The sequence below is a fragment of the Hipposideros armiger genome, unplaced genomic scaffold, assembly GCF_001890085.2.
Source record: "Hipposideros armiger isolate ML-2016 unplaced genomic scaffold, ASM189008v1 scaffold_202, whole genome shotgun sequence".
Lineage (NCBI taxonomy): Eukaryota > Metazoa > Chordata > Mammalia > Chiroptera > Hipposideridae > Hipposideros > Hipposideros armiger.
In genome coordinates, this window is record NW_017731552.1 from 1,596,136 (window position 1) to 1,606,773 (window position 10,638).

General features: G+C 50.6%; 1 protein-coding gene across 4 annotated transcripts in view; it reads left to right on the top strand.

The window, feature by feature from the left end:
- Nucleotides 1–7,036: 7,036 nt before the first annotated feature.
- KDM4B (lysine demethylase 4B) overlaps nt 7,037–10,638 on the top strand; it is a 156,180-nt gene continuing 152,578 nt past the window's right edge. For 3 of the 4 annotated variants that reach the window (XM_019653433.1, XM_019653434.1, XM_019653435.1), the window contains exon 1: nt 7,076–7,097. Coding sequence is in view for 1 of the 4 variants with exons in the window: in XM_019653437.1 (XP_019508982.1) it covers nt 7,041–7,097 (57 nt within the window). In the remaining 3 variants the exon portion in view is untranslated. Of the gene's footprint in view, nt 7,098–10,638 lie in introns of all 4 variants that reach the window. The other variant, XM_019653437.1, reaches the window with a different exon arrangement.

Below are 10,638 nucleotides of genomic sequence, written 5' to 3' on the forward strand. Positions count from 1 at the left end.
CTGGGGGCGCGCGGGGGTTGGGCTCAGGCGTCCCTGCCGACCTCGCACAAAAGATGACAGCGTGGGTGGCCCTGTCGGGCCAGCCCTGCCCGGCCGGGCCCTTCTATTCTATTATTCACGACAATCCTAATAATTAAAAAAATAATAATTATAATACAGAGATCCCAGGCTCTGGATGGAACCCGCCTTCGTTTCCGGCCCTTTGGGCACCCGTGGGGTTAACGGGGCGCTTCCCGGGGCGCACCCCGAAATGTCCATCATTGCACCCCACCCCCCTTCGCGAGTCATCCCGCAATGCCATCCCTGCTTCCAAACTTGACCTCCATCTCCCTGAGCTCCCCGCAATTAAGCATGCAATCTGGATTTTTTATTTAAAAAAAATGTATCCGTTTGCTATGCACATCACAGCTTCCACACGCGTTTCCACAGTCCCTCCCCCTGTTAGCCCCATCACCATCTCAAAGCCCCCCTTCTCTGTAGCAATAAATCGTGGAGTCGCTCCTGCAGTGACCCCCTGGGGTTGTCCTGTCCACTCCCATCGGAGCCAGGGGATGGATACATTCTGAAAGGGGTCTGCCCCGGAATGTGCAGGGGCTCACGTCTGTGCCCCGTGTCGCGCGTGATGACACCAGGGGGATTGGGGTACATGTCCACCTGAGGATGGTGGACTGTTTTATAGGGGATTTTTTTTCCTTTTTTTGCTGGGGGTGGGGGAGTTGTGAACTGCGCTTTGGTGTGTCCCATCTGGTTGGGGGAGGATGCTTTTGTTTTAATAATTCAGGTGCACCTGGGGAACTGTTTCGAGTTATGAAACTAGTGAGAAGGTGGTTCTGTTCACGGGAGCCCAATGATCCTGTAATATGTAAAAAGTGTGCTCTTTTTCATGTGTTTCTGTCAACGACATTTATTCATCAAGCTCTTTTGGGTCTCACTGAGTACTGGCACTGTCTTAAGGTCTCAGGATACCTGCCTCACCCCTCTGCCTCAACAGCCATTTATCCCACTGCCCCCGGACTGGAGAAAGCCCCTGAAACGGGCTCGTTAGATGACTCCTATGGGTTTTTATTGCCGCAGTGTAAGAGCTAATGACTTCCCCCTAATTCTCAAATAATAGCTTCCTTATGAGCATGGGGAGGGCTTGTCAACTCACTGGTCAGCCTTTTCTTGTCACCCTTGCAAAAGCAGTGGACAGCCTCTCTGTCTTTGCAGTGTGTTTTTTTTGGAGCCGGAAGGATAGAGTGTAAGTCACAGAGTCAACTTGTGATTATCTGACTCGAGGGTTTCTGAAACTCGCTGGCCCTCTTTCTGTACTTCTGATTGGATCGCCCTGTCCCCTGACAGTGCAGAGGACTCCGTGATGGTCAGATCACGGTTTCCAATGCGGGATGCAAGGGGACGATGGAGATGCAGCTGCACAAATGCTCCCAGGTATTACACCAGATATGCAAGCTGCTACTGTGTCAGGTTCCTCAAGTGCGTGTCTGCCTGAGTGTGTAGTTGCTGAGTCTTGAAATGTATACAGATATTACTTAGTGACAATCGACTTTCTTGCATTTTTTAACCTTTACCTCTTTGGAGAATGGGCTGCTAAGGAGCCTGTAAATGTTAGAGCTTAAAGGTATTGCTGATGGGTTGTTCAGGGCCCCGCCCGGCCTTTGTTCTACTTTTCTGTCTCCTAGAGAAAATTTTTCCTCAGTCCCTGTACCTTTCTGCAGGAGCCCTTGGGGGGAGATCAGGGGTCTTCCTTGTCCTTCCATTTCTCCCCCTTCCTCCCCACCCCCAGCTCTGCTTTTACTTGATCCCACATCTCTCCACCTTCTCTGCTGGTTTCTTATGCTCTGCCCCCTTCCCCCTGCGGGCCCAGTGGAGCATCTGCCCTGGGGAGCCCATCTGTTCCTTGGCTCCATCTGACAACTGTGAGGATGGGCACTGGGGACGTTTGAGTGCCAAGGCATGTTTTGGGGAGTCCTTGACTTCAGGGGGCTTCAGGTCTAGTGGACGAAAGGGAGAGGGGGGTATCCTGGGGTATTGTCACAGCTACTATGGTTGTGTGGAGCCCACTGCCCTTGGGAATGGCTCAGGGAGGAGGCAGGACAAGATGATGAGTGTCCAGGGACTGAGGAGGGAGCAAGGCATGGGCAAATGAGCATTTCTGGTTGGCTTTCTTCCCGGGATCTGGATTCAGAGCTGCTGTGTGGGTTTCAGAGCTGTGTGACCTTGGGCCAGTCACTTGCTCAAGAACAAAATGGGGCGGTCACTAAACTTTCCCAAGCTGTGTGGAGGAGTAAAGAGCAAATGAACTTCAGGCAGACGACAGAACTGAGGCTCTGCACCTGCTGGGTCACTACCAGGCCTCACTGGGGTTTCTGGCTCTGCTCCAAAGCCCTGCCACTCAGTGGCCACAGCCTTTACCTGGGTGCCTCTGCTTCTGGCTGAGGACGCTGGACAGCAAAGGACAGGGACTGAACCTGGTCTCCATTCTGACCTGCTGTTCTTGGCAGTGTTCTTGGCTTTCTAGCCTCCTCTTCGTTCCCCACACAGGCTTCCAAGTCTGAGGATCTGGGTTCAAATCCCTCCTCTAGGGCAGGTCACATCATGTCTCTGGACCTTGCTTTCCTCATCTGTAAAATGGGTATAATGAGAACCCAGCCCTAGTCGTCGTGAGGATCAAAAGGGAGAGGATGAAAGGTTCTGAAGTGCTTCGCAGGGCACCAGGGAACTGTGAACCCTGAGCTGGCTTATTACCACTGGGGTGCTGTCTGGTTCTGCCAGGGTCTCCCCCTCAGCCCAGTCCACACTTGGGCCAGATCGTTCTCTGTCAGGGGCTGTCCTGGGCACTGTGGGATGTTGAGCAGCATCCCTGGCCCCCACCCACTTGATGTTAACAGCACTCCCTTTACCCCCAGTTGTGACAACTGCATTGTCCCAGACATTCATTGCCCAGTGTCCCTTGCGGGGCACAGTCATCCCCCAGAGGAGACCTTAACTTTTAATCCTGCAGCAGCCTGATATTTGGCCATGTCCCCATGTACATCAAGTTCTGGTTCCCCTTTTTCCCTTTCTCCCTTCCAGTCTTTAACAGGGAGGGGCTCGTATTTATAAATTGTGCCCTGTCCATACTCCTCAGCCTTGCTATCCAGGTCCTTCCTGACTGTCACTGCCTTTCCCCCACTCTTCCCAGCCTGCAGCTTCCATCCCCCACCACCCCCAGGAGAGGCGCTCTCAGACACACCCAAACCACCTAATGCTGACCTTGTCTGGTGCAGGGGTCTTTCTGGCTGTTTCTTGGCCTCCGAGCTCTAGCAGATCCCCTGCTCAGGCTTCTATACCCTCCTGGCTACTATACCCCTTCCTGTCAATCAACTTAACTGTTTTCCTGGACTTGAAGGTAACTTCTTGAATCATTCCCTCTTCCAGAACAAATGTCTGTGAACTCGTGGAACTGTTAATGTACTAGTTGCAGATACTTTTACACAATAAAGTGAATTTAACGATGATATTTTTTTCTAAAAAGTTTGTATCACCTCAATTACTGAGGCCCGAGCGGATCAATGAATTGATTTTGTTGTTGCTGGATGAATTGGTTTTTGAATTTATTCTGTGCTTTGACTTGGCCTGTGCTGGGAGTGTCTTGATGGTTACTGTGTTTCCCCGAAAATAAGACCTAACTGGAAAATAAGCCCTAGCATGGTTTTTCAGGATGCTTGTAATATAAGCCCTAACCCAAACATAAGCCCCAGTTAAGATCATCAGCCAGACATGACTGTTTGAATAAATATAGATATTTTTGTACATGAATAAATGAATAAATGTAGATTGTTGGAGCAAAAATTAATATAAGACCTGGTCTTATTTTCGGGGAAATATGGTAAAGTATTTCCTGACTCTGTCAGTTTTTACTCCTGCTTTAAGGAGCTTTAAAAACTTTAAAAATGGCCTTCCTCTGCTCGGAACCCTCCAGTGGCTTCCTTTTGCCCTTGGAAAAAATTCAGATCCCTTCCTGTGGCCTTCCTGCTCTGTCCTCTATGGCACCCTCCCTCTCTCCTTGTCCTATCACTCCCCTCTTCGGTGCCTGCATCTCTTTAGTCTAACCAGCTTACCTGCCTCAGTGCCTTTGTACTTGCTGAACCCTTTTCCAGAATGCTGTTCCCTCATGCCTCTACCCAGCTGGCTCCTGTCACTCAGCTTTCAGCTCAGAGAAGCCAGCGTTGACCACACTGCCTAAATTCTTTTTTCCAACGACCTTCTCTCCCATCCTGCCTTTTTTTCTTTGCACTTAATACTACCAGAAATACATATTAATCTGTTTATGTATTTATTGTCTGTCTCATCCATGAGGGTAAGCTTTTTCTGTAAAGGGTAGGAGAGTAACTATTTTCGCCTTTGCAGGACAGACCGCCCCTGTCCTGATTACTCTGCTCTGCTGTTGTAGCACAAAAGTATGGAAATGAGTGAGCGTGCCTGTGTTCCAATAAAACTTTATTTATGAACACAGAAATGTGAATTTCATACACTTTTCACATGTCATAAGCTATTTTCTTTCTTTTGATATTTTTTTCACCCATCCAACAGTTAAAAACCTCAAAACCATTCTTAGCTTGTGTGCCATACAAAACAGGCGGTGGGCTAGGTTTGACCCGTGGCTGAAGATTGCGAAGGTGTTAGGTCCATGCTGTAGAAGAGGCGTCTGTCTTGGTTGCTGTGTGTCTCCCCAGCACCTTGGGCAGTTCCTGATGCACAGTGAGTGTTCAGTAAACACTTGTTGAATGAATGAATTTCCATCTTTCTTACGTCAAAGCATTTAATCATAGCCTATACTTTAAAAAAAAATGGATTGTGGGTTGTTTTGAGGGGGATTAAAAGTACAGCGGATTTAAGAAAATGTTATGACTTCACCCCAAAAACCTCAAAATAAAGGAGAAAATAAAGAATGCATGTAAATGGGCAACTATTTTGCTGTTTGCGATGCCTGACTTATTCACTCTGATTCATGGTGCCCCCTTTGCTTTGCTCCCCATCAGAAGATTGGTAAGGAGTGAACTTGACCTTAAAGAGTTTGTTTTGGCCGGGAAGAAGCTGAGGGTTTAAAAGGAAGACACTATTTCCCAATCATTTGGTTTTGTAAGCATCTGACCCATATGCTTTACCAATACCAGCACCCCCATCGGAAGAGGTGACTAGTCCTGGGAGTTGCTTTCTGCAGTCTCCCAGCCACTGGTCTGCATGGAACACTTGTGAAGAGGTGGCTTCCATGGGTACGGCATTTGAGCTTTGTGGGACAAGTGGACGATGAGATGGCTGTGGAACGGCTATGTTGAGTGAGGAGTGATGGTGCTGCCTGTGCTTCCTGGCCTTACTCCTCCACCTTGGCTTTTGGGAACGAAGACTGGCTGACGAGTGATTTTCGAGCCAAGTAGATTTTTTTTTTTTTTTAAGATTTTTATTGGGGAATTGGGGGGATGGGAACAGCTCTGGGGAATTGGGGGAAGGGGAACAGACAAGTTGCTGTCGTTTTTTTTTGTTGTTGTTCTTCAGTCTAGTTGTGGAGGACGTTGCTTCACTGGCCCAAGTTGGCACCATCATTGCGCTCTTCCTGGGCGAGGCAGATCAGTCGCCGGCTTCTGGACGGCCGCTCACTGCAGCTGCTGGCCGCTCACGCTGGCTGCTGGCTACATACGGTAGCCCATGGCAACCCACTGCCACAGGGGCTGCAGCCTACGCCGTCGCTGGCAACTCACGGGCAGCCCAGCTCCAGGTCGAGCTGTTGTTCAGCATCTTAGCTGTAGAGGGCAGTGTCACTGGCTCTCATATGTGGGATCCGAACCGGGGCCCTCTGGCGTTCCAAGCCAGTTCTTAACCATCGTGCCACTCGGCCGGCCCGAGCCAAGTAGATTTTTAATGTCTCAGATTTGGTACTGTCCCAGGAACGTTTTGACTTGTCAGGGAAGCATACCGTTAACCTATGGTCATGCCTTGTTTACTTGATTGAAGTAAACAATCTGGAGAGGGTTACTCAGAACTTCTTGGCTTAACAAAGTTGCATGTCCTTTTTTTTTTTTCCTGCTTGTCTTGATCTTTCTGTCCCTCTCCATCTCTCTCTTCCCTCCCCTCTTTTCTTCTCTTGTCCTACCTCAGTGGCTTCAGTAGATGAGAGGGGGTTGATGAAAAGTTTGCATTAAGCCATCTTTACCCCATGGATGACGGGCTGTGTCTTTTGGGCTGTGACTCTCAAGGCCTTGAGTGTGTTTGTTCAGTGGACAAAGAATAGCCATCAGAACACCAGCCGTCTAGGGCTGCAGTGCCCGAATGGGTCTCTGGGTACAGAACAGAACAATAACTAGTGTAGGATTTGGCCCTGTTGGCTGGCACCAGTGATGGCAGTTACGGCTCTCAGATAAGCCGGTACGGCTAGCTGCGAAGGACTCAGCACTTGTCCTCAGCACCCACTTCCCCTTTGTGTTTGCATTTGGACCCAAACAATCGTACCTTCTGGGCACGTAGGGCTGGAGGTAGGCCTGCTTTCATGGTTTCATGGCTGCTGCCTCCAGTCTCGGGGGAGAGAACATGGAGAGAAATCATTCGTGTCAGATGAGCTGGCAGTGGATCCGGAATTGTGCTTTGTGTACAAGAAGCGAGAGGATGGATCAGGAGGCCTCCTTTGAGCAAGAGCCAATCTGAAGCCGCCAGCAGGAGCAATGATGGCCCGACAACAGGGACGTGTGGGGATCCCCAAACAAGGGGGGTGGAACTGGCCTGCTAAGCTGGAACTTGGGACCCCAGCATGCCCAGTGCCCTGTCTCTACCTGGATAGCCCTCAATCTGCTAGCTGTGTGTCCAAAGTGGAAAAGGGGATTGGCTCGTCTAGGCACCCCAGGATGCATAGGAGACCTCGGCCGGGCAGTTGGACTGGGAGATTCCATCACTTTCCTTCTGGACCCTTCAAATCCCTGCTGTTCCCCTATTCTCTCCCTTAAAACCCCATCTGTCAGAAAGGGTCGGTCCTAAGCAGAGTGCGCTTCCTGTCTTAGGTTGGCAGCTGTATGGATCTGATTATCTTGGACACGAGTCGGGAGAATCGCTCCGTCTCTAGCTGGCATGTGAGTGAAGCCCGTGGAATTTAAACTCTTTTTTTTTTTTTTTTAAAGATTTTTATTGGGGAATTGGGGGGATGGGAACAGTGCTAGGGAATTGGGGGAAGGGGAACAGACAAGTTGCTGTCCTTTTGTTCTTCAGTCTAGTTGTGGAGGACGTTGCTTCACTGGCCCAAGTTGGCACCATCATTGCGCTCTTCCCGGGCGAGGCAGATCAGTCGCTGGCTTCTGGACGGCCGCTCACTGCGGCTGCTGGCCGCTCACGCTGGCTGCTGGCTACATACAGTAGCCCATGGCAACCCACTGCCATAGGGGCTGCAGCCTATGCCGTCGCTGGCGACTCATGGCAGCCCAGCTCCAGGTTGAGCTATTGTTCAGCATCTTAGCTGTGGAGGGCAGTGTCACTGGCCCTCATATGTGGGATCCGAACCGGGGCCCTCTGGCATCCTAAGCCAGCTCTTAACCAACGCGCCACTCGGCCCTTAAACTCTTGATTTATTGCTTCATTCCATCTCCTTGCCCCCCAAGGAAGAGTAGGGAGTCAGTAGAGAAAGCTAGTTCTCTGACACCCTTTTTGAAAAGAAGGTGTCTCGTTTCACTGCCTTCCTGGGCTGCAATAGGTGGAAGCCACAGAATGGTCTTGGCTGCTGCGGCCTTCTTGTGTCCTGCCTGCACCAAAGGCAGGGCAGAGCCCTGATCTGGGCTGACGACAGTATCGTTCATTGAGGAACTGGCTCCTCTGCACATCCAGCCCTTTCCCTAGGCCCCATGGAAGGAAGGACGGGTAGTCAGATGGACGAATGGACGGACAGAGTGCATTAGCCACTAACAGAGCTGCAGCAGGTGGGGGTGGTCAGATTCAAGCTGATGGTTTCAGAGACCTCGGGCAGAATGGCCTCAGTGACGTTTCACTCGGCCTCTGCAAACTCCCAACCCATGTCATCCGACAACCTCAAGGCGAAGATACAAAAAGAATGGAAGAAGGCCTCTTATGCGTGGTTCTTGGTTTGGGGATCAATGGCTTGTTTTTGTGATTCTGGCTGGGCTGTGGTTTTCCAGTGGACACACAGCCATCCAGACGTGCCCTGGAGCCCTGTGTCCGGTGAGGGTGTTTGCCTTTATCTGGTGAGTGTGACAGTTGTGGTCGAGCCTGTGTGTTTGTGGCCAGCTGGTTGTGGCGGCCCAATGAGCAGTGTCTCCTGCCCACAGGGTCATGGGGCCATGGATGGAGCAGGGCTGGGGAGAACAGATGGGACAGTGGGGGCCGCAGGGGAGCGGAACTGCCGAGGTAGATGGAAACCAAGTCCATGGAACCACAGGGCTGGCGTAGCATTTGTGGCTCAGATGGTGGCCAGAGAGGCAACAGAAGAGCCGCCATCTGAGCTGAATGTTGTCACTGTGGGTGGTGGCGAGCTGGGTTGCAGAGGAAGAGAGGCATGTGGAAGGGACACTGGGGGCCGAGGCCTGGGAGACCTGCGTGGAGGTGGGGAAGCCAAGGATCGGTGCCAGGCTCCGAGGGGTTAAGTTGAGCCAGGACCACAGTTCTACCTTCAAGGAGCTTAGAGTCTGGTCCACGAGGAAGGACCAGTCATTGGAGTCACTGGGAGAGCCACATGACAGCTGTTGAACAATTGGCTCTGGTGTGCCAACCTGATCCTGAATTTTCTAGGACAGCCCCTCGAAAATGCTCCTGCCTTGCCTTTTTAAAAAATATATTTGTTATCAAGATATTCACATACCATCAAATGCACCCTTTTAAAGTGGACAATTCAGTGGATTATAGAACATTTAGAGTGTGCAGCCATCACCCCTATAGTTCCAGAACATTCCTGTCACCCCAAAAGGAAACCCCATACCTGTTAAGCTGTCACTCCCTCAATCCCCCTTCCCAGCCCCTAGCAACCACTAACCCACTCTCTGTCTCTGTGGATTTACCTGGTCTGGACATTTCACATAAGTGGAATCACACACTGTGTGGCCTTGTGTGTCTGGCTTCTCTCACTGAGCACCGCGTGTTCAAGGTTCATCCATGTTGTGGCGAGTGTCAGCGCTTCCCTCCTTTTCATGACCGAATAATATTCCAGTGTTGATGGACATCAATATCTGTTGATGGACATTTGTAGTTTTTCCTTTATTCTGCTGCTTCCTTCCCCCAAACTGCCTCAGAGTTCCAGAATTCCAGGGTTGCGGTGTTCCGACAGCTCACCTAGCCAGCCCTCTGAACAGAGGCAGCAAAGACACCCTTTGTGGGGGTACATCTTGGGGGCTGGGGCAGGGAGGGATCAACAGAGGGAGGCCCAGCCTGTGGGGTGGGGTGGGGCTTGGGCCTGGGCTTCCAGGACCAGGGAAGTCTGCTTGTCAGGCGTGATGCCCCACCTCACCTGCAGGAGGCGCTCAGTCTGCCCTTTGCATGTACAGGTCGTGGACTGCAGTACTCAGTGGTGAGTTCTCACCTCTCCGCCCTTCTCTTCCTTCAGCTGAGCTTGGCAGGGTCTACCAAGGATGGTGGTGGGTCCCCTGCAGGGCTTCTCAGTATAGCCACTGGGGCTCCATGTGTCTGCTTTGTGGAGCAGCATGGCCTCCACCCTGTCACTCTGGCTTGTCTGTTTCTTGTGTCCAGTATGTTCTGGTGGACAGGAATGGGGCTTTCCTGTCCTAGAGTCCACCATAGCTAGGGTCAGAAAGCGGTGTCCTGGTTCTTGCCTGGCCAGGTGCTGGAGCCACCCCTTCTAGTGCTGTCACTTCTAGTGCTGGGCGACTTGGCCCACCTGCTTTGCTGGTGTCTTCCTGTGGGGATAGTGATGTTTGGGGAGAAGTGTGTGTATGTGAGTCGCTGTCTCCCTGGCAGAGGATATGGGTGACCTGGGGTGTCCCAAGTACCAGGGAGCTGCTCGTGGTACCGGGAAGATGCCATGACGATGTGCATGAACACTAAATGACAAGGTGACAGAGTTGGACCTCTGCCTCACACCATATACAAACACTCACTCCAGATGACCAAAGACCTAAATGTGAGAGTTGAACCTACAAAAGCCTTAGAACAGGTCGGCAAACTTCTGAGACGGAAGAGCCGCCAGGGGTTGGCAAACTGTAGCTCGCCAGCCACATGTGGCTCTTTGTGTACGTACATGTGGCTCTGAAATAAAATTGAAAATAAAACTACCATAGTTTCATTTATAAACATTTTTAAAGGATATTCACATAATGGTGATTATGTAAAAATATATTTATGGCTCTCGAATAATTTTTAAGTCGTTGTGAGGGACAGGATTGGCTCTTCCAGGAGTCGGCAAACTTTTGAGATGGAATGTACCCAAAGAGCCGCATGTGACTTGCGAGCTGCAGTTTGCTGACTTCTGCCTTAGAAGAAAACACAGGCGCAAATATAAACCAATGTCTGAGGCAGCACCTTCCATTAAAGATGCAAGGCGATTTCTGTGCATAATTTAAAATTTTCTAGTAGCCATATGAAAAAGTAAAAAGAAACCGGTGCAATTAATTTGAATAGTGTATTTTTTTTTTTAAGATTTTTATTGGGGAATTGGGG